At 40.8% G+C, this 22895-nt stretch overlaps 1 protein-coding gene across 3 annotated transcripts in view; it reads left to right on the top strand.

Annotated features, from left to right (window-relative positions):
- The first annotated feature begins 355 nt into the window (after positions 1-355).
- The window catches only part of nlk2 (nemo-like kinase, type 2), an 83012-nt gene continuing 60472 nt past the window's right edge, over positions 356-22895 (top strand). For 2 of the 3 annotated variants that reach the window (XM_032506781.1, XM_032506762.1), the window contains exons 1-5: positions 356-1485; positions 1569-2033; positions 13806-13935; positions 17571-17626; positions 18388-18494. In XM_032506781.1, coding sequence (XP_032362672.1) covers positions 1606-2033; positions 13806-13935; positions 17571-17626; positions 18388-18494 — 721 coding nt within the window. In that variant the 5' untranslated portion in view covers positions 356-1485; positions 1569-1605. The remainder of the gene's footprint in view (positions 1486-1568; positions 2034-13805; positions 13936-17570; positions 17627-18387; positions 18495-22895) is intronic. The other variant, XM_032506772.1, reaches the window with a different exon arrangement.

Here is a 22895-nt window from a genome sequence, read left to right as displayed (position 1 = left end):
ACACACACACACACACACACACACACACACACACACACACACACACACACACAGTTACTTCCCATTTGATTCCGGTTTTAATTTTTTTTGTTTCTGTACATTTTTTGCGTCACCAGCTGCCACTGTATTGTAGCCTACTCAATTCTTCTTTTAATATTCCACTTTACATATTTGGAAGAACTTGACTCCAGCTACTTTATTTAATTGAACTCTTAGTTTGTTCACTGTTTCATTGTGGATATCATAGGTGCTTCGGAGCAGCAGTCATTCCCTGCTTTCACCCCAGCCTGCTTGCACACTGGCTCCCTACGGTGTCAATCAAGGAGATTACCATTACGTCAGTGCGGCGCGTTAGGCGATTGGTTGAAACTCGTGCACAATCTCGCTGCCGTAGAGCTAAGGTTGTGTTCACCATGTTGGATCAACTGTACATTTTACTTACGACAAATACTTTTATAATGTCAGTGGCAACGGAGCGGCGTTGGCCCAAAGTGTAGAGCCTAAAGCAAGTGGCTCCCTCTTTTCCAGCGAACAGAAGGGCTCACCGACACGGACGGAAGGACTAACCTTAACGTTAGGCTACTTGTGTAATTTGGGGGCACGAACTCCTAGCCTTAAAATGTCAGGTTAAACATTAATAATGTCTTCTTTGTAGCCCAATGGCAGCTGGATATTCTCTCCTTTATTTTTTTTAAAAAAACAACTTGGTTTTGTTATTGTCTTACTGGATGTGTGCTGATTCACCCGCGAGACGACAGTGTGAAACAAGGCAGTCGATGGGGGAAATAAATTTCCTGACAGCGAGGATTTCTCTCGTTTTTTTGAGTCATGTTCGAAGCTCTGTCAGTATGATGGGGATTTCTTTCCATGGACGCGGCTCGTTGGATTGTATTAACATGTGAGTAGAGTGGAGAGTCTGGGCCTTCCTGCGTGCGCTGTTCTATTGTGGCCTGGGCTTGGATACAGCTCCTGTGCACCGGATCAGCAGAGTTAATTACGGTTTGGAGATTATCCCTGTCTGGCCTGCGCACACATCAGGAGGAGATTTCAGTTTGGCGTAATAGATACAATTTCCAAGCTGTGTGGAGTCCCTGTGGTAGCTCTGGACCAGAGCATGTCCAGATTTTAAAGATGAATGCGCTGCTTCCCATGCTTTAGATCACACTGTTCCATCAAACGGGGAAGCTGAATTTCATCAGGACTCAGGAGGGAGGGGCACCACCTCTTATCATGAGGGAAATCTAGGGCCAGTGACTTTTCCTTGTTATTGAGGGGGTGCTGTTTATTTTCTTTTCAATTTTTTGGGGAATTATCATGAGTGGCACTGTTAGGGCTGCACAGATGTTAAGACTTGCATGGCCAATGCTGTACATGCTCTATATGTTTTCCTTTATAAGCCCCAGCTTACATTAGCCTAATGGTGTGCAAGCAAGAACATTAGTTTATAAGAAGTGGGTCAGATCCTTGTTGCTATTATGATATGGGGTAGGCCTACACCGGAATGGTTTATCTATCTACACATTCAAAGAGCAGGATATTTAACCCCGTTTGTGTATCATCACTTTTAGAAGCAGATTCTGAAAGGAGGCATTTCAGCATCATTGAATGGCTATTTGCGGCACAACAGCTACAAATGTTACAAAAATGATGGCTGCTTACAACGGTGGCTCCTCAACAGTGGCTGCCCATCATCCGCATCACCACCACCAGCTCCAGCACCTTCCGCCTCCCCACATTCACCACCACGCGGGCCAGCATCACTTGCAGCACCCAGGCTCCGCAGCCGCCGTGCACACGGTCCAGCAGCACACCTCCACAGCTGCCGCAGCGGCGGTGATGCTCAACCCCGGCCCACAGCAGCCATACTTCCCCTCTCCTGCCCCCGGACAAGCCCCCGGGCCGGCGGCTGCCGCGGCTCCTGCCCAGGTTCAAGCCAAAGCTCACCATCAGCAACAACACACGCACAACCTACAGCAGCAACTGGATATAGAGCCTGACAGGCCCATCGGCTATGGGGCGTTTGGGGTTGTCTGGTAAGTGCACTGCCCAACTTTTTTTTAACTGACCATACTAGTCATTCACGTTTTGCCCATTTTACTGCAAGCCATGTATAGGATTTAACGTTTTAGCTCAATGCCTTTTGCCTACCTTCCAGGCAGCTACTTGTTTGTATTACTTTCACTAGCCTCTAGCCTATAATTTGAAAAAACCCTCTTGGAATCTGAGATAGTTGTTAATTCTGAATGCTTGCTTTTTTTGGTTAAATTAGCCAATACCCTATAGCCTATTTATAGCCTAGCATATATGTATATAAACTGTACAGTCCCTGCAAGTTTATCTTTATATGATAATGACTAGTGAATCATGTATAAATGAAAAGGTTGCGTGCGCTGGTTGTCACGCACACGGTGTAATTTAAAAAAGAAAGAACTTGCAGTGTGACTGTGCAGGTCGTCACTCAAACTCTGGAGCAGCCGTGGATATGTGCGGGCCATTTGCAACGTCTTGTCTGGCTTTGGGAGGTGGGAAATTCAGACTGAAAAGTGCTGAAACTCATAAAATAATTAATAATAAAGTTTCCATCCTACTGTCATTCATCTATGATGTCTATGAAAAAAAATTAGATCAATTAGATCTGCAGATAAACCATAAAAGTTTGATGGTTTAACGCTAGATTTCATGCTACATAAATAAGCCGGACAGAGTTGTCCCTCATCTGGCGATAGAAACCCTGCTGTCCCCGGCTGTCATGTTGGCTCAGAGCTCCACAGACTAAGTCCACAGGTACAAATTAGTTTTGCACCAAATTTATTGCAAGAAGTGTTGCAAAAGTTGAGAGCGCAGACTCGCCACTGTGTGATGCGACAGAGCACACTGCAGCGACTGATTCGAGAAGTTGTAATCACCGAGTTGTGTAGCCTACAAGATGCTAACAAGAGACTTTTGTAAAAGCAATACATTAAAAATGGACCTACTTAACGATGTTTGTTCCCTGCTGGCTACAAGTTAGCAATCAAGCACAACAAAAGCTGTCACTTGAACATTGGCAATTAATCATAGATAGCTAAAAAATAGTGGCAGCAACTCAGTCCGTAGGGAGTTGGGTTGGGACCCGGAGGGTTGGTGGTTCAAGTCCCCGTACTCCCAAAATAGATAGTGTGGACTGGTAGGTCACCTCCTGGGCACTGCCAGGTATAGTATGTGTGTGTATTTCATGTCTGTGAGTTTTGTGTAATAACAGATTGTAAATTGTAATTTCCTCATAGGGGATCAATAAAAAGTATGAATTAAAACGTTTTTTAAATGATTTCCATCTTCTGTTTGGAATGAGAAAAGTTTATATTAACCGTTTAAATCTGAACATGCACAACTCACATCTGCACTCGACTCACATCGGGTAGTGACAGAGACTACTCTTCTGAAGGGATTTTGGAGAGGGACATTTGGAATAAATACACTGACTGACATGACACCATTGTCTTAAAAAATACTATAAATCCAGGGTAAAATGAAGAAAATAGAACCACTTTTCCGGTAATGGCTAGGCGTTACTGCGTTACTGTGCAGCGTCTAACTGAGCTTGACAACGTAGTGCCAAGAGAAATCTCAGTCATTCCCAATCAACAGAGAAGGAGAGCGTGGGTATATCTTAGGCTAATTATTGCTAACTAACATGCTAGTTAACGTTAGTAATTAAACCTAAACAGCTAATGGAAGTCCAAACTGTCTGCGTGCTTCTCCTGACAATACGGTGATTTGTCAACTATGCAACAGTAAGACGCGCGGTTATGACACAATCGTTAGCCTATTTTTACAAAAACATCTGCTACGGAGCCATAACGTGAGGTAATGGAGCCTTTTATACGTTTTCAATTTTATAAGTTGAAGTAATAATAGTGATAACATAAAGTTATAATTCAATCTACACAGCTCTATAAAGAAGGAAATATCTCTACCCCTGTTGTGTTTCTTTAGAAATAAACAATGCACAAATAGAGTCTTGAAACGCTTCAGATGTAAAGTTATTCACTGTCGAAGTGGCGTCAAAAAGAATGGCAGTCAATGGGATGCTAACTGCAGGTGACGGCTTCTTAGCATTAAAATGGCACCATGGGAGCTACGTTTAGAGAGGAGAGGCTTACCCCCTTGTACTACACACGGGAGAGTCTCACTTCCCATTTCAAACACCGTCAGACCAACATTACGTCACATACAGACGCTACCCACATGACCACCTGTCTTAAAGGGGAAGGCTTGGCCGTTAATAGTCATATAAAAGGAGAACGATGAAAGTTTACTTTACTATCAAGCAGCAAAAAAGTTTCAGAATCAGAAATACTTATTTATTCAACATTTCAACGTCCTGCAATGTGACTATCGCGCATGCACACGTTGACAATGAAAAAAAACATTGTGCAGCCCTAGGCTAGAGCCCTGTGTTTCAAGTATTTTCCTTGTCCCACACTAAAGCAAAAGTACACTTGCCTAACCAGTTTTTTTAATGAGACACTTATGTCATTTACAACATTGTTAATTTTTCTCAATTCTGCACATATTTGTAGGGGTGTCCCTGACAACAAATTTACATAGTCGCATCATATTTGTCAAGTCTTGCATAACGTCAACTGATCGGCCCCCGTCTGTAGAAAGCACTGTGTTTTGTCAAAAGTGTGTTTGTAAAGATCAGTTTAACTGCTTTGTAGTGTTATCATACAGTCCCTGACAAAAGTCTTGTCAGGGACAAAATTGACCTGAAGTGCCGCTGAAATATATTTGTAATCAAGATTTATTTACAAGAGATGGCTCATTTTAATCCCAACAGCTTTTGTAATAATGTTTCAGTGCAAAAAGAAACTGTCAAAAAGTATTCTAATATTCACAGCTTGGCAAAGCCCATTGAGTCAATTTTTGAAAAGACATAAGTGTTGTCACCTTGTCATATGAGCTTCACCTGTGACTAATAATGGATCAATTAGGTCTCAGGTGTGTATAAAACAACCCCAGTACACTAGACCTTCACATCAACTGCAAGTAGACATCTGCAAACATGCCTAAGATTCACCCAGAGACTAAGGTTTGATTATCAAGAGGCTGAAGACCAGATCCACTGCTGATGTGGCAGACACCTTCAATGTGTCTCAGCGTCAAGTACCGAGGATTAAAAAAAACATTTGAAGACACTGGAGATGTTTTTGACAAGCCCAGGTCAGGCAGACCCCGCAAGACAACTGCTCAAGAGGACCGTTTGTTGGCTCAAAAATCCAAGGCCAGCCCATTTTCCACTGCAGCAGAGCTCCACCAGACCTGGTCCCCTGAAGTCCCTGTGTCAACCAGAACGGTTTGTCGGATTCTGTCTCGAAATGGCCTCCGTGGTCGAATCAGTGCCCAGAAGCCAGCACTTAACAAAAGACAATTGAAAAACCGTGTGGCATTTGCCAAGGCCCACAGCCTGCTAAAAGGATGGATGCTGGAGAAGTGGAAGAAAGTGGATTTTTCAGATGAATCTTCTGTTGAATTACACCACAGTTGCTGCAAATATTGCAGGAGACCTACTGGAGGCCGCATGAATCCAAGATTCACCCAGAAAACAGTGAAGTTTGGTGGTGGAAAAATCATGGTTTGGGGTAACATCCAGTATGGGAGTGTGCAAGAGATCTGCAGGGTGGAAGGCAACATCAATAGTCTCAAATACCAAGAAATCTTAGCTACCTCTTATATTCCCAACCATAAAAGAGGCCAAATTCTCCAGCAGGATGGTGCTCCATCGCATACTTCCATCTCCACTTCAAAGTTCCTCAAGGCGAAGAAGATCAAGATGCTCCAGGATTGGCCGGCCCAGTCACCAGACATGAACATCATTGAGCATATGTGGGGTAGGATGAAAGAGGAAGCATGGAAGACCAAACCAAAGAATATTGATGAACTCTGGGAGGCATGCAAGACTGCTTTCCTAGCTATTCCTGATGACTTCATCAATACATTGTATGAATCCTTGCCAAACCGCATGGATGCAGTCCTTCAAGCTCATGGAAGTCATACAAGATATTAAATTTGAATCTCAAAGCACCGCTATTTAATTGGCTGACATATTTTAGTATTTGTAGTAAATTTGTTCAATTTATGTAAAGGCGACAAAACTTGTCTTGCCAAAATTTGACCCGTCTTGTTTAAATCTTTTTTTAGTGAAACTAATTTATTTCAGTGCATTGAACATCATTTGGGAGGGTTTTAGCTTTTCATATGAGCTATGTCTTACACCAATTGATTAATTAAAAGTCAGGTTAATAGCAGGTGTTTCTACAAAATAGATAAACAACAAGACTTTTGTCAGGGACTGTATTGTATTGATTTTTTTCCTATGGAAAACCATCTGGTTAGGACTCGCTCTGTTGAACTGTGCATGTTACGGTAGTTACCTGCTTAAAACTAAAGCTACAAAGTTGTCAAATCTGATGGAGAATGGAAGAAAAAAAAACACAGGCATGAGGGACCATCTGGGATATCAATCACAATAACAACAACACATACAAGTCCAATTTCCTTGGACTCTTGGTGAGTTATGAAAAATCCGATGTGGATAAAGGGAGATGAAAAGGTATGAATCCACACTCGACTTTTGACACTTGCTGCACAGTCTTCCAGTGTGATGGCAAATTTATTACAGTTGTGTAACTACTATAAATCTTATACTTTGTGTGTGGGCTTAATTGAATCATGAGAGGCTAAGCTTTCAATTCTTGTGTCGCATGACTGTATATTTTGAAGATTTAATGCTTACAAGTTATAACTTTTATATGTTATTTTATGAGTGGAGGTAACAGCAACGTAGTGTGCCGTCCATGGTACACTGTTACCAAATTAATTAGCCAAATCACAATGCATGCAGAACCTACTTTTTCTAACTCTTTCTAGGGCATCAATCTGATCTGCACGAAAATGTGTGTGTAGATTCTGTGGACTCTGATATTTTAAAGATGAGCTTGAGCATCCATGCCAAATTTAGAGTGAATCGGCCATTAGATGGTGCTGTTAGAATTTTCTTTAGTAATTATCCACATCACAATATATAGAAAACTTACTTTGTCTAACTCATCCCAAGAATTTTGATAGCTAACACAATGCTCAATGCGCAAGTTATAGAGGAACAACTTCCTTAGGTGGCTGTTGAAACAGGAACGTTTGTATCTTGACAAAGTTCCAATTTACATGGAACTTATAATATGTGGCCTATATGTGGTATTGAGCCACACCCATGTACACAGACCGTGACCCTTTCATAACTTGTGAACCGTTTAAGGTAAACTCTTATGAGAAGTATCATTGAACTCAGCAGAGTTCCCTTTGTATTGGTGAGGATTTGCAGTGTCTGAATGCCGTGCAAATGCACGGCCACAAAGAGCGCTGTCCGCCAGTAACCCCTAAACTGCCAGAAGGCGAAAGCCAGTTTGTAACCAGGGTTAAAAATCTATATTAAAAGCTAGAATTTTATTAAAAAGTCAATTCATGAGGTACGTTATTAATGTTAATTAATAAAAACTGATATTTGTCTAAAAAGCAATTCAACTGAGATAAAGAGAAAAAAATGGGAAGTTTATTTTTAGGGAGATGGGTTGGAGACTTGCTTTCAGCCAATCAGGAAGAAGCTCGGACTGTTGACCTGCACTGAGCAGAGTTCACTTCCCTTTGAGCTGCAGGAAGAATGGAGAGAAAACCCCGCGTCGAGAACGATAGATACCTTGTGAAGATATTTCAACAGACGTTATTAAAACGGATTAAAAAAACTTATTGAGATAATCCAGTGTGGAGCCCTGGACCCGTGAGAGTGCTGTCGGAGAGACCTGACGCCTCCCTCACGAAGAAACGCATTGGTGAGCGATTGTTTTTACCATGCTAAGTGTTAGCCGCTAACGCACATGAAGCGCTAGCTAAGATGCCATTCACTAACCCTAAAACCATTAGCTTGATGGTTTAAAGATGCAAACTTAATCCAGTGCTGTGTAATATGTTGTTTGCATAATTGTTACGCACTTAACTGTGGAATATGTTGATTTAGCACTTTTTTATCTGTGCATTTTGAGCACATTAAGCCATTTTTAAATTATTATGAGTGTTGCGTTTTATTTGACATGTCTAAACATGCCTTCATGTGGCACCAACGGTGTCCTATCACAAAGTGTTCTTCACTAGGGGTGGGCGGATCGATCTAAATATCGATAGTATCGATGCCAACGCTGGTATTGGTATTTGATCGATACAACTGTAATTGAATCGATATTTTAATTTAGATATCTCTCCTCTACGTTCACTATACTTTGCTTGTGTCTTCCACCTTCCTGAGCAAATGCCGTTTTCCCATTTTGGCCCACATTGCTCCTCCTCCCCCTCCTGCTCCTCTGCTGTGATTCGTTGTTGTGTCGTCACGTGACTCACTGACACAACGCGCAGAAGAGCAGCGACTCGCTGTATTCATTCTACAGTGCCTAATAACTAATAATTTTGTGCACTTCAATACATTAATAAAAAAATATTGCCTAAAGAATTGATCATTCATTCACCTCTGAAATAATGAAATGCTCTCCCCTACACAAAAGTATTTTTTTAAGTAAAAAGTATCGTATCGGTATCGGCAATACGGACCCTATATGTATTTGGTATCGGATCGATACCAAATTTTGCAGTATCGCCCACCACTATTCTTCACCTGTTAGCTAGGTTGCATGTTGCATCAAAAGAGAGAAGTTGTCTCCATCCGTGTTTTAACAGACACACCTGGGGCAAAGTTGGAAAATAGAATCAGCTTTAAATACAGTCCTAATCTAGTCCTCGCAAGTTTCAAATAATTTCAGTGGAGTTAATGTTATTATTGTTTGCGTCATCAATATCATATTCAATCTAATTGGATGTGACTATACTGTACGCTGCACTTGACACACCACTAAGACGACTCAACACTTTCGGCTTTCTGCATTAATTTGCCGCAAATCATTGCGGCTTGATGGTGCTAACGTTCAAGCCGCAATGAACTTTATGGATGTTGCGGCTTGAACCGCCGCCAGTGCACATACTTCTGTTTATTTCCTGTTTTCCAATGACAAACACACTAGTCAAAACATGCCTTTCGGTAACATCTGCTGCAGTCAAATTCACTGTGTGCACTCAAAAGGAATCATTGCACATAGGTAGGCACTTGTAATGACATTTCGATCATGTTTAGAGGCTAAAATCCCGTTTAAAACTTGCCCTGTTTAAGCCTGTGTGGTGCAAAATCTAGCAGGAGGATAACACAGTTTAGACAGCACCAATTGTTTTAATTTTTCTTGCTACTGACAATATTCCAAATTTACAAACAGAGCTACATATTGGAATTGACTGGAATGCTTTAAATACGGGAAGTGAGTCCTTTGCCATCACTGGTTGTGACCCATTTATTCTCCTGACGCCCTGCTCACCGTCACACAGGCAATACAGTTCCTTTCATTCATTAATTTGTGGTTTTGTTCTATTCAATTTCTTTTACTAAACAAAAACTCACTTTTCTGAAAGTGGATAAAACAAGAAAAACAGACACACCAAAAAACTAAAGTAATCCAACAAACAAGAACTAGAGACAAAAAACTCCACGGATGATAAGACAGCATGGAACTAGTCTGAGAACTGAAACACTACGGCGTAAAACACAAAATGAGCTGACAAAGGACAAGGGGAAGATAAAGACTAAATACACAGGGTGACGAGCAAACACAAGGCAGGGAAACAGGTGAACAACATTAGGCAATCACAGGGGCAGGAAAACACAGGAAGTAAAACTAGACAAGACAGCACAGAAAACCAGACTATCACAATAAGCAGGAAATAGAACATATACAAGACCAAAAATAACACAATCACAAGGTCAAGATAATAAAAAAAACAAGAACAGAAGAAACCACAAGACAAAGTACCAAAACCATAACAGTACCCCCTCCTCAAGGGGCCGATCCCAGATGGCCGAAATAAAAAAGGAACCAAACAAAATTCAACCCAGGGAGGGCGGCGGGGAACCGGAAGGGGGCCGAACAGAAAGTTCAAAGCAAAACGACCCAGGGATGGCAGCAGGGTTTGGGGGGGGGGGGGGAGAACAAAAAGTCCATGGGGCCGTGGAATGGAGGGCACTCTGGAACTAGGGCCATTTGGCTCTCAGGAACTGGGGCCAGTGGCACTGGGAACAGTGGGCACTGAGGAGAGAGAGCACCGAGGAACTGGGGCCAGTGGGCACTCAGAAACTGGGGTACTGTGGCCAGCAGTGAAGACGACCCTTCTGGTGACAGAGCAGGCCAGCCAAGGCGAAGCTCCTCTGGAGGCTGACGGTGGGGGAAAAGTCCCTTAGGAGAACGAGTAGGCCGTCCAAGGCGGATCCCGTCTTGGGGCCAAGCAGGACGTTGAGTGGATAAAACAAGGAAACAGATGTCCAAAAGACAAAAAAATTCCACGGATGAGAAGACCGCATGGAACTAGACTGGGAAGTGAAACACCATGGCAACAAACACAAAATGATCTGACAAAGGACAAGGGAAAGACAAAGACTAAATACACAAGGTAACAAGGAAACACAAGGCAGGTGACACAAGGACTGGGAAACAGGTGAACAATATTAGGCAATCACAGGGGCGGGAAAACACAGGAAGTAAAGTAAAACTAGGGAGTGGCAGTAGCTAATTTTTCCGGATGAGAAATGCACCTGGTCTCACTTCCTTTCCTTGGAAATCAGAACGTTCTCCTTGACAGAATCTGCAAATGCATGGTCCTGAGAAATTTTCCACAAGGCCAGCGATTGAATGTGCTCCACGATTGTACTACATAATAAAATAAATGGCACCCTCATGGAATGATCTTTACTGTGTAGGAATACTGCACCCATCATCTGTGATAAAATTTTCCCTCCTATCATTGTTGCTCAAAATTTGCTTCAAGGATTCAAGAATTGGAACGTATTGAAAACTCTTCTCTTTTGGATCAAGAATGTATTCCACTGGCTCCACAACGTTAAATCTTTGTATGATATACTGTCTTCTCTTGAGAGCTGAAGACAGAGATCCAGCCTGATTGAAAGCCTTGCTTATTGGGCTTGAGTTGTTTAATTCTAAAGATGTGACAATAATGTCATTAATGGGACAGTTGTTCTTCTTTAAGTGTGAATCAACAATGCCTCTGATAATTGGTATGGATGCTGATGACACAAACTGCAGCTCATCTACTACACCTGTTTGTTACATTATGTTACACTTTCCAATTTAAGCAGGAAAGAAGCTATATGGTCATGAAGCTATTTTCACGTTGTATACTGATTTGTTTGTATGTAATATAGCCTTTTTTTTGTAATATAGCCATTTTTTCCTTTTATGTCCATTTTGTAGGGGTGTGACGAGATGCTTACTCCACGAGACGAGACACATCACGAGATTGGGTTCACGAGAACGAGACGAGATTTAAAAAAAATTATGTTACGCCTATGTCCCTCGTTATTGCCGTGGCTCTTGCACTTACCGGTGGCAGAGATGCAAAGGCTTTTAGAGTTGTTTGCCCTTTCAATGTTTTCGTCGCGGGTGCAGTAGTTAGTAGAGAGCTGTGGTGGTGTTGTAAGTGTTTTTGCATAGTGCTCGTGTTAGCCGCGGTATACGGCATTTCTTTCTTACAATGTTTACATATTGTGTTCGTCTTGTCTGTCACTCTTTCGCCGTTTATCATTTCCGCAGGAAAACAAAAATGTTGCCACACAAATGATTTAAAAGTGGCAGGGGGATCTTCAATAGTAATTTCACGCTCCATCACGCTGACATCACATCGCCTCACGAGACAACTTTTCACCTCAACGAGAGATCTCGTCACGTTTTAATCTCGCGAGATCTCGTAAAACGAGATCTCGTCACACCCTTACTATTTTGTGCTGCATTTTGTGCATTATGTTGTTAGCTGCTTTGTTTCTGTGCAGAAATGGTTAACAAAACTTGAACTTCAACAATCACATCTGTGTTAGCTGTTAGTTAAATGTTAGCTAATGTTTAGCTAATAGCAAGCAAGCTGCTGACACCTGTTGTGTGTCTGCCCAGATCAAACAGACACCTGTTTTTTTATAACCTTTTGTGTATATAGCTATCACAGACATAAGTACTCCCATAGATTGTGCATGTCAACTCACTTTTATTTCACTTCATGTACACAATAATCACACTAAACTACTAATACTAAAATATATTTTTATATTTTATTTAAAATATATTATGTATGTACTGACACATTGTAAGTAAAGGCAAGGTATGTTGACACTTTTTAAGATTAAATAGATACAATAAATTAGATCACTACTATTTAAAATATAAACCTACAAACCTACATGGTGGGTGTAGCACTTATCACAGTGTAATGTATAAACAATCTAATGGAAAACAGTAACTGTGAAATATGCCTACTTGTGCTGCATTGGGGGGTTAAAGAACGCATTAGGATGTAACACAAATGGGTAATTTCAGTGACACTCCCACAACAGCACAACCTTGTGGAAAACTGCTGGATTGCTTCTTTTGGTCTGAATGCAGCTTTACTTGAATTGGACCAATGAGTCCTGATTTATTGCTGTGTTAAAGTTCCTTTATCACAGGGTATGTTCATGTTCTTTAATGCGCTACATTAATTTTGTTATCCCACACCATTGGAACATGTTAGCTATGTGCTACAGCAGATAAGGTTCATAAACTTTCTTTATGACGTCCATAATATTAGAACTCCGGCAGTACACACTGGAGCTCTGAGTGGATGAAAGGATTGGTTATTTTCCCTGCTGGAAATTATAATCTTATGTTTTGCTTAGCCTTGCTTTGTGTGCTTCTCTATCTCTCTCTCTATACTAACCACCCACATATACTCGCACCAAAGATGTACTGCATATATTTTGACAAAAAGGCCCTACTCCTTAGAGGAAAAAGAAATACAATCCACATGGACTGCAAACTGCAAAATATTACTTTTTAACAAGACATATAACTATGGCATACCCTACTCTTATCGATGGCAGGTCATATCAATTTGATTAAACTGAACATAGTCCCCAGAAGTTTCTATATCTTCCAAAATATTCCATTATTCATTCCAAAGAAACAATTTGCCTAATCGATGAATCCTCTCAAAATGTAACGGAACAATACTCAGCCACGCATCAGTAGGTGTTTCCTGGGGAGAAAAATTTGGAGGGATACCAACTTATTGCTATCTTCTGGGTCAAGGGTTACTCTGATGACAATGTGCCAGACTGGGTTGCAGCTTCTTATAACCTTCCTATTCACTCTTTAGTCTCCTCTATCTTACAAATCTCTGTAGGCAGCTCAGCCAACAAGCCTGTGTTATCCCATAGAATTAACAACTGGTTGCAATTCAGGAAGCATTTTGGTTTTCAAAGGTCCTCTGCTGTGGCACCTTTTATGTCCAACCACATGTTTACACCAGCTATCATAGACATGGCCTTTTGTACATGGCATGGGAACATGATGCAGTTTATATTAGAGCTTTTTGTTAGAATTCTCTCTCTTTCTCTCTCTCTCTCATTAACTGCTCCCTCACTTCCCTGTCATCTCCCTTCTGAATTAGGGTTGGAGCAATTCTATTTACGATCACAAAAAGCAAGCAAGATGCCAGTCTTTTCAATCTCTTTACTTTTATACTTCTTGTATAGTCTTTCTGAGTGCTGTTAATGTATCCACCTACAATATGAAAGTGGTTAACCCTTATAAGAGCCACTGAATATTAGTAACATTGTGTTTTTCCTCCTCACCCAGGTCAGTGACAGACCCCAGAGATGGAAAGCGAGTTGCCCTAAAAAAAATGCCCAATGTCTTCCAAAACCTTGTTTCTTGCAAGAGGGTATTTCGTGAGCTCAAGATGCTATGCTTCTTCAAACATGAAAATGTAAGTAAACAGCAATGCTAAAATGTGTCATCTCCTGATATAAACACACTTGTAGACTTATGTGGCACTTATATTAACATAAAGATAATAGAACTATGACCAGAAATAATAGTTGTAGAAATGCAGGGCGTCGAGCAGGACCACCAAGTCTGCGAGGCAAGAAAGCATGAGGATTGCAGGGAATAAGCTTGAATTGAGCTAGGTTAGTAACATGCATTAAAGGGACATAAATGCACACAGATGGAGAAAGAGAAGAGCTCAGTGTGTCAAAGGAAGTCCCCCAGCAGTTTAAACCTATAGCAGTATAATTAAAAGCTGGCCAGAGGCAGACCTGGGCCAACTCAAACTATAAGCTTTATCAAAGAAGAGAGTTTTAAGCTTACTTTTAAATGTGGGTATGGTGTCTGCTTCCTGAATCCAGACTGGGAGCTGGTACCACAGCATAAGAGCTTGCTAGCTGAAGGCTCTGGCTTTCATTCTAATTTTAGAGACTCTAGAAACCAAAAGTAACTCTGAATTATAGGCGCACAGTGCTCTAGTGGGGCAATGGGGTACTATGAGCTCTTTAAGCTATGATGGTGCCTGACCATTAGGATTTTGCCAATGCATCAGAAGAAGCTAATACAGGAGAAATACGTAAGATTTTTTTTCTTAAATGTTGTTAGTACATGCACTGCAGCATTCTGGATCAACTGGCAAGTCTGAAGGGACTTGTTTAAACTCGTTTAATGCCAATTCACTTTCTAGTCAATAGTTTTGAATGCAACATTAAGATCTAGTAAGACAAGTACAGAGACTAATCCTTTGTCTGAAACGATTAGGTCATTTGTAATTTTCACCAATGCCGTCTCTGTGCTATAGTGAACTCTAAATTCTGACTGAAAATCTAACTATTGTTATGAAGAAGTCACATAACTGATTAGCGACTACCTTCTCAAGAATCTTGGAGAGAAAGGGGAGATTAGATATACTGTAGGTCTGTAGTTTTTAAGAAGAGGTTTTATCACAGCGAGTTTCAATAACTGTGGCACATAACATGTTAATAAAGACATATTTATCAAATCTAGTCACGAAGTGTTAAATGGTGAAAAAGGAAAGCGGTCTAAATATACATCAGGTCTTAAAGCTGTTTCTAGCTTTCCAGCATTTAAAGGTAACCTGAAACAAGATGAGGGCAAGAGGTGTTGAATTTTATCTCTAATCCTCCTCATTTTATCATTAAAGAAACTCATGAAGTTGCCTCTTATAAGAGCAATAGGAATAGATGGCTCAATAGAGCTATGACTCTCTGTCGGCCTGGCTACAGCGCTGAAAAGAAACCTTGGGTTGTCATTTTCTTTTATTAGTGATGAGTAATAGTTGGCTCTGGCATTTCTGAGGTTCCAAAGTATGACGGTAACGTGAGCTGGAAAGCTTTTCAGGCACAATTGAACTGCTTGTTAAGTCACAAAACTGGTTGCTAGAGACCAAAACGTTACAATGTGTAACTATGTGCCCCACTGATGAGACTTTAGCATGCTAGCTGCTCTTGGATGTGGATGACAGACAGAGCTACGTATGTCACTCAGGTGGGTGCTCTCCAACAACGGTTCAGGAACTATACAGGAGCGGAGCTCCTCTTCAATGAACTGAATACCAGATACAGAAGACATGGCGAGCCACTACGGTAATTAGCCAATGACATTGAGAGCCTTACCCGCATATAGCAGCCTTTCCCCGGGGGTGCAAAGCAAGTTAGCTCGCGACCGGTTCATGCAAGCCCTCTCACCACCTGAACTGCGTGTGGACGTTCAGCTGACACACCCACGGTCCCTGTAGGAGGCATTGGAGAGGGCATCGGAGAGCGAGATGGCCTGCGCCTACATCACGATGCCCCCACAGGAACACAACAGTCCCCATGTTTCCTGAGGTCCCACAAACACCAGCAGGAAAACAAATTGGGGGTCCACATAGAGGGGACAATGCGGACCACAAACCCAAGTTCCCCACATACACCCTCCGGCACGGCTAGCTGGGAGGTATTTACGGTGGTGGGTTGGACTTCGATTGGAGACCTCTGCCACATTCCAGTCACTGTGGAGGGAGTGACGTGTGTGCCGCTGGTTGAGTGCTCTAGTGAGTGGAGATGCAGACACAACCACTTTGGGAAGAGGTGGCACTGCTTTCCACAGCCAAAAAGGGCTGTGGGCAAAGTTCCAGCAACCAGAGAGCTGAGGTGGCAGTTGGTGGTCCCCAGAGCAGGGAGGCCGGTCGTACTGGAGGCAGTGCATAAGTCCACGGGGACTGGTCACTTTGGAGTCTCCAAAACTCTCCGTTGCCTACAACAGAGCTTCTACTGGGGGCACTTCAGGAGGGACGTAGAGGACTTCTGCAGGCGGTGTGACAGCTGCACTGCAAAGAAAGACTCCCCTTAACAGTTCCATGCCCGGCTTTAACATTTCCCAGTCGTTGCGCCCATGGAAAGAGTTGGGGTGGACATAGTCGGCTCACTCCCGGTCATTGACAGCGGAAACAAGTATGGGCTGTTATGGAATACTTCACCAAATGGCCCGAGTCTTATGCCTCAGCTTATGCACACCAGCACTGCTTATGCTGTGTGGAGAGCTCCGTACCCCACCAGCAATGGCCTTCCCCTTGACATCCCAGCTGTGCTCCCAGGACGGGAATACGCCCGGAGACTGCAGGACCGCCTAGAGATAGCCCACAACTTTGCAAATGTGAAGCTGCAGAACGCAGGCGCGAGACAATGCAGAAACTAAGACCTGCATTACAAAGGCCACCTGCTGGACTCAGGAAAGCTGTGGACCCCCTGGGGATATAGTCAACGGGTAGAGGAAGCTCTGTCTCTTGGAGTTCCGGCCGAGATTCGGACCTCTGTGATTCAATGCCTGTAGGTTGTGCTTCTGGCTAATAAACGAGCAAACTGAACTCTGGCCTGTGTGCAAGTCATTACAATAATATTAAAACTTCAATTTCGCCATATGCTAGCACAAGGTTGAGGGTATGGTTAGAACAGTGAGTGGGTTTATGTAGACTCTGATTGAAACCTATTGAATCTAGTAGTGAGATAAACACAATACGTCATTATCAACGTCAACATCCACATGAATATTAAAATCACCAACAATAATGACTAAGCTTGATAAAACCTCTGAGAAAAAAAATTCAGAATATGAACCTGGAGCACGGTACAAATAAAATAGCAACAAGAAATAGAATTAGTTGAAATGTTTCCAAGTTGGATGTGAAAGCTTAAGAACAAGGCTTTTAAACAAGTTATAATTTAGTTTAGGATTAATTAATAGGTTTGAGTCGAAGATGGCTGCAACTCTCCCCTCCTCGGCCAGAGCCTCAATAAATTTGAGTATTAATATGAATGGGAGGATTGGATTCATTTAGGCCAACATATTCTTCATGAACCAGCCGTGTTTTGGGAAGACCGAAAAGATCAAAATTATTGTCTGATATCAGATTGTTTACTAGTACTGATTTAGAACAGCTTTAGTAATTAATGTTAGCCTAGTTAGCAAGGCAACAGAAGAGTAGACTACAGATGTATTTGGCTGTCTCCGTCTTGTCACCTGGTATCAACCTGAAGAAAAAAACAACAAACTTGGTTTTAACTCTCTCCTCAGGTCCTCTCTGCCCTGGACATACTACAACCTCCACACATTGAATTCTTTGAAGAAATGTATCCTTTACCCTTTATTGATTCAAAGATGGATTCATGGATTCCTGTATTTATATGTTGTACAATCATTTTGAACCTGTGGCTAGAGGGCGTGGATTATTTTCAATAATCAAGCAAGTATTAGGCACAATCCCACAGATTACAATCCCAAAACAGTCAGAAGTGTTCTGTGCTCTGAAACGCCAGAGCAGTTTAAATGCACAGTGTAAACATAGCAAAAGATATTTGTTTTTAAACCAAAACGTAGCAATGTAAATGTAGCCTCAGTTTGTTAAACCTGCTTTCTGAAACAGATTCTTGGAAACAAAATGGGACACAAGAATGTTATAGTTTAAAACTGAAATAACAAATGTTTGAGTTTTCCATTTAATACTGTAGGTCCTGTGATCTTAACCCAATTGCAAAAAATTGCAAATAATGGAAGAACTACTTCCTGCAGGTGACGGTCAAAATAGGAAGTATTTTGGCAACAATTACTCCGATTAACATGAAACTTGACTCAGTTCTAGTTTTATATTTAGATGTTTAGTGGACATGTAGAGGAAGCTTCTGGTACAGACACTGGAATTTGTTCCAGATGAAAGGTTAGAGAAATGTAATAAAATCTTTGGCCATCAACCCAAAAGAGTGGTCCTAGATGTCATTGTGAGACGCATCCACTGACTACTAAAATAAAGCTTAGGAAACTGCAATGATCAAAGACCAGTCCTGCGCTACTTTTTTTTCCCTGTGATTTTTCCCCTTAATTTCCTGTTGGTCAGCTATGTCGTGACTGAACTGATGCAAAGTGACCTCCATAAGATCATTGTATCACCACAGCCTCTGAGCTCAGACCACGCCAAAGTTTTTCTTTATCAGATTCTACGAGGTAGGTTCTCTTTTATTTCTTTTTCAGATCATCTTTTTACTGTTATATTTCTATAAGTTCAGTTCATTAGATGTCCATAAGAAATGTGCACATATGTTTTTAAAGGAAGTGAATGAGAAAGTTACAGCTGCACATAACTTTTGCTAAACAAAATATACAGAGCAAAATGTAAAAATAAACCGTTTTTTTTGGCCATATACTGTACATGTTTTGTTTGTGTAGATTGTATAATGACAATAAGAAATCCTGTAGATTTGATTTAGTTTTATAATCAAGAGCTGATGTCCTCTGAACTTCTGTAAAACTTAAATTCAAATAATTGTTGTAGCTATAATAACAATGACCACCATCAGGGTTTCTGCGAGGTCTTAAAAAGTCTAAAATGTTAAGCCTTAAAAGTTATAAATGTACTCAAGTATTGTGTTCTAGGTCTTTAATAATTTTAAACAGGTCTTAATTTTCCAACATCCATGTAACGCTAGCTCTAATGCTCTTTTATTTATTTATTCCGTGGTTTTGTAGTTTTTTCTTTCGCTAGTTTAAATATAATTTTGCTGAATTTCAACTACAAATGAGACCAACATGCAACTTATGTTGCAGCCAATAAGCATTTAATATTATTGGTTCGAGTCTTTTTCAGATATACCACAGACATAAAACTGATTTTATTCTTCAACTTTGGGGAAGTACAAGTTTAGCGATACTTGGCTTGTTTAAAACTGAATTTAAGGCTTAATTAAGATTGGGATAAAGGTCTTAAATTTCATTCTTAATGGTCTTAAAGTATTAAAAAGTCATATATAGGCATATCTTCTTAGGAGCCCTCCGGAAAGCTCAAGTACTGTCCCCATTTCCCTGGGTAGACATCCACTCTGGCAAACTGTTTGTACGACATCTTTTCAAACGTCGCCACCCTAGCTATTCCACAAACCCACTCTTGGATTGATGGCACCCTTTCATTCTTTTAAAATAATCTGTCTGCTTATCCAGGGCTCCAAACTGCAACCAAATGGCATTTTGCGACCAATTTTTGAGACCGTACATAATATTTTAAACTACTACCATGCTTGGGCCGCTGAAATGCATCTGATTGGAAGGCTGTTAAAGGGCACAAAGGTATTTAAGGTAACGCTTTTGACTTGGACCATTTTACCAAAAATGTTAAGAAAGAAAATTGCAATTTGAAAAGTTTTTGTAAATTGAGCAACTGGTGTGAACAAACCATGGAGCTGTTAAATCCACATGGCTACTTAATTTGTATGGAAGCAAATAAGCGACATAAGTCTTTGAACATTAACAGCCACTGAATACTATTTTATTTAGAAAAACACGTATCTGAGTTTATTTGTTCTGAATTCACCTCTTTGAAATATTTTTCAGTGGTCACAAATTCAGAACTTACAGAATTTCAGATAAAATAGATTCAGGTTGATCAAGTTTGATTGATCAAAAACAGTTCTCAAATTTCAAATTACAATTTTTCAAAGAAAACATCAGTCAAATTTGATTGCTCAAATTCAGATCAAAAAATTCAAGTTTAATATTCCCAAGGTAACATCCAGGATACTCAGGCTAGGAGATGCAGTTGAGCCTGCATGCAATCGGACACTAGACTGTAATATACACTGTGTAGGTAAGTCAGCAAGACAACACGTTATAGATTGCTAATGTTAGAGCTCAACGGTGGCCGCCCACGTTTTTACGGCTGAAATCTAGATTGACGTCTATAAAAAGTTTGAAGCCCTGAACCAAGCCGCCCAGCTCCAAGGTGAATCGTGACAATAAAACATTTGATTTGGCGCAAAATACAATTTTGAAAATGGCAAAAAAGACTTCAATGGTAGAAGCGCAGAGACAGACTGGGAGCCATCAATGTGTGATTTATGCAGATTACCAATATTGACCATACCTGTAGCCTGGCCAGTGATCCCACCTAAAACGCTTTTCAGAGTAGGATAAAGTTACATCACGCCAGACTTGGAGTGAATAACTTTTAGGGACTCGGCTGGATAAGTCATAGTATTAATTATGCTTAAAGTTGTGGATTCATCCTTTGTGTGGAAATTTTCAGTGATTTACTTCTACTACTGCTACTAGTTACTGCTACACTTGTATCATAGTTCTAAGATAATAGCCATTGCTTTAAACAAGTTTCTGAACATTGAGCCCTAAAACTGCTTTTAATTTATTTGGAGAATATTAGGGTTTGAAATGTTATTAATATATGATAATTATTGCTGCTTATTTTTCTTCCATTTTTTTTTTAATACATCCTTCTTATGTTTGGTGTCCTTAACCCTCATGTTTGTCAAATTGACCCGTTTTCCTATATCAGTGTTCTTTTCAACTACCCAAAATAACATGATTAATTCCACACAATGCTCTTGGGAAAGTACAAATCTCTACTTTAATTAATTTTGGGGTGTCTTATTCAATTTTATAGCCTTTGGAGAAAAAAGTGGTTTTGAAATAGTATTGAGTAAAAGTTGACATATTCCAGTCTGTGATTATCCATCAACATGCTAAGGCGGAGCCTGGCCTAGCCTTTGAATGGTAATGACATGGTCACATGACAGACATGCCGTGTTCTGATAGGCCAGGCGTCGGTTTGTTTGCATGCTAGCTTAACGGCTTCTCCTATCCTGGCTAGCCCGGATGTTACTGTGTGAATATTCAACTTGAATTTTTCGTTCTGAATTTGAGCAATCCAATTTGACTGATCAGTTTTCTTTAAAAAATTGTGACTTGAAATCTGATATTTTATCTTAAATTCTGTAAGTTGTTTTTTTTTAATCTGAATTTGTGACAGCTGAAATTTATTTATCAAAATTCAGGTTTTTGAAATGGAAATCAAGAATTTTCATATTTCAAAGAGGTGAATTGAGAACAAATCTATTCAGATATAAGGTTTACAAAGTCTAATAATTTCAAAGAGGTGAATTCAGAACAAATAAATTCAGATACGCGTTTTTCAAAATCAAATATTTCAATATTAAGTGTTAGGTGGCTGTTAAAGTTCAAAGACTTATGTCTCTTATTTGCTTCCATAAATTTGCACACAAAAGACTCCTTGCCATGTTTGCATTCTTTATAAACTTCACTCATCATATCTATGGAGATTAAGTGATGCATCAAGATAATTGTAGTTTCAACAAAGCTTTAATTTAAACACTGGATTCAAAATATTAATTTACAAGATGTTTCAGTGTTCATCCAAACACCTTCATCAGTTGTTCAGTGTGTCTTGAGCCCCCCGACACCCTGACTCCCCCTGGGTTTTACACCTATGGCTCTAAAGGGCGGCTGTGGCTCAGTGGTAGAGCGGTTGCCTGCCAATCGGAAGGTTGGTGGTTCGATCCCCGCCCCTGCAGTCATTGTCGAAGTGTCCTTGGGCAAGACACTGAACCCCGAGTTGCCCCCGGTGCTGCGCATCGGAGTGTGAATGTGTATGAATGTGTATTTATCTGATGAGCAGGTGGCACCTTGTACGGCAGCCCCGGCCGCAGTGTATGAATGTGTGTGGATGGTGAATGTTCCCTGTAGATGTAAAAGCGCTTTGAGCAGTTGTTAAGACTGGAAAAGCGCTATATAAATACAGCACATTTACATTTACATTTAAAGCATAAACTGGGACTTATCCACACTTGGCAACATCAAGACTATGCTGACAAATTGGGAGGCCAGGAATAAGGAACAAAAACATGTAAAACCACCACCCTGAGTGGGCGTTTTTATTAAAACACACAAGAACCCCCAAAAAGTTTCTAAACCAACAACAGAAACAAATCATAATGTTAGAAGAAGCCATGTTGTTATCCCATATGTTGCTGGGCTGTCTTAGAAGTTCCAGAGCGTGTTCTCTAATTACAACATCCCTGTATATTTTAAACCTAAGAACACACTGAGACAGCATCTAGTCCACCCCAGGGAGAAGATTCCAAAACATCAAAAGAGCAACCTGTCGGATGTGATCAAATGGAAGGAGGAGTGTAAAGAGCTGTTCATTGGAGAGACAAAACAGCCGCTCAGCCAACGCATGTATCAACACAGGCGGAAAAACTCCTCAGGACAAGACTCAGCAGTCTATACTCATCTACAAAAAAAACAACGCAGTTTTCAAGATTAAAATGTCTGTATCTTGGACAGAGAGGATAGGTGGTTTGAAAGAGGCGTCAAGGAGGCCATATTTGGAGCGAACCTCTTTAAATAGGGGAGGTGGGTCAGCCTACAGCATGGTTCTGAAAACCATTCCCAGACGCTTTACAGATACACCATCCTTCTCCACCTCTTAAGCAGGAAGAGGGGCATCATTTGAAGCTGCTGGTACACAATCTTCTCTGGCAACACAAATGGACTACATCTTAGCAGTCATGTCTTCATGCCATGAGACTAGTGAATGCC

This window comes from Etheostoma spectabile, chromosome 3 (assembly GCF_008692095.1).
Source record: "Etheostoma spectabile isolate EspeVRDwgs_2016 chromosome 3, UIUC_Espe_1.0, whole genome shotgun sequence".
NCBI classification, from domain to species: Eukaryota; Metazoa; Chordata; class Actinopteri; order Perciformes; family Percidae; genus Etheostoma; species Etheostoma spectabile.
This window is presented reverse-complemented; position numbering and strand designations above follow the sequence as displayed.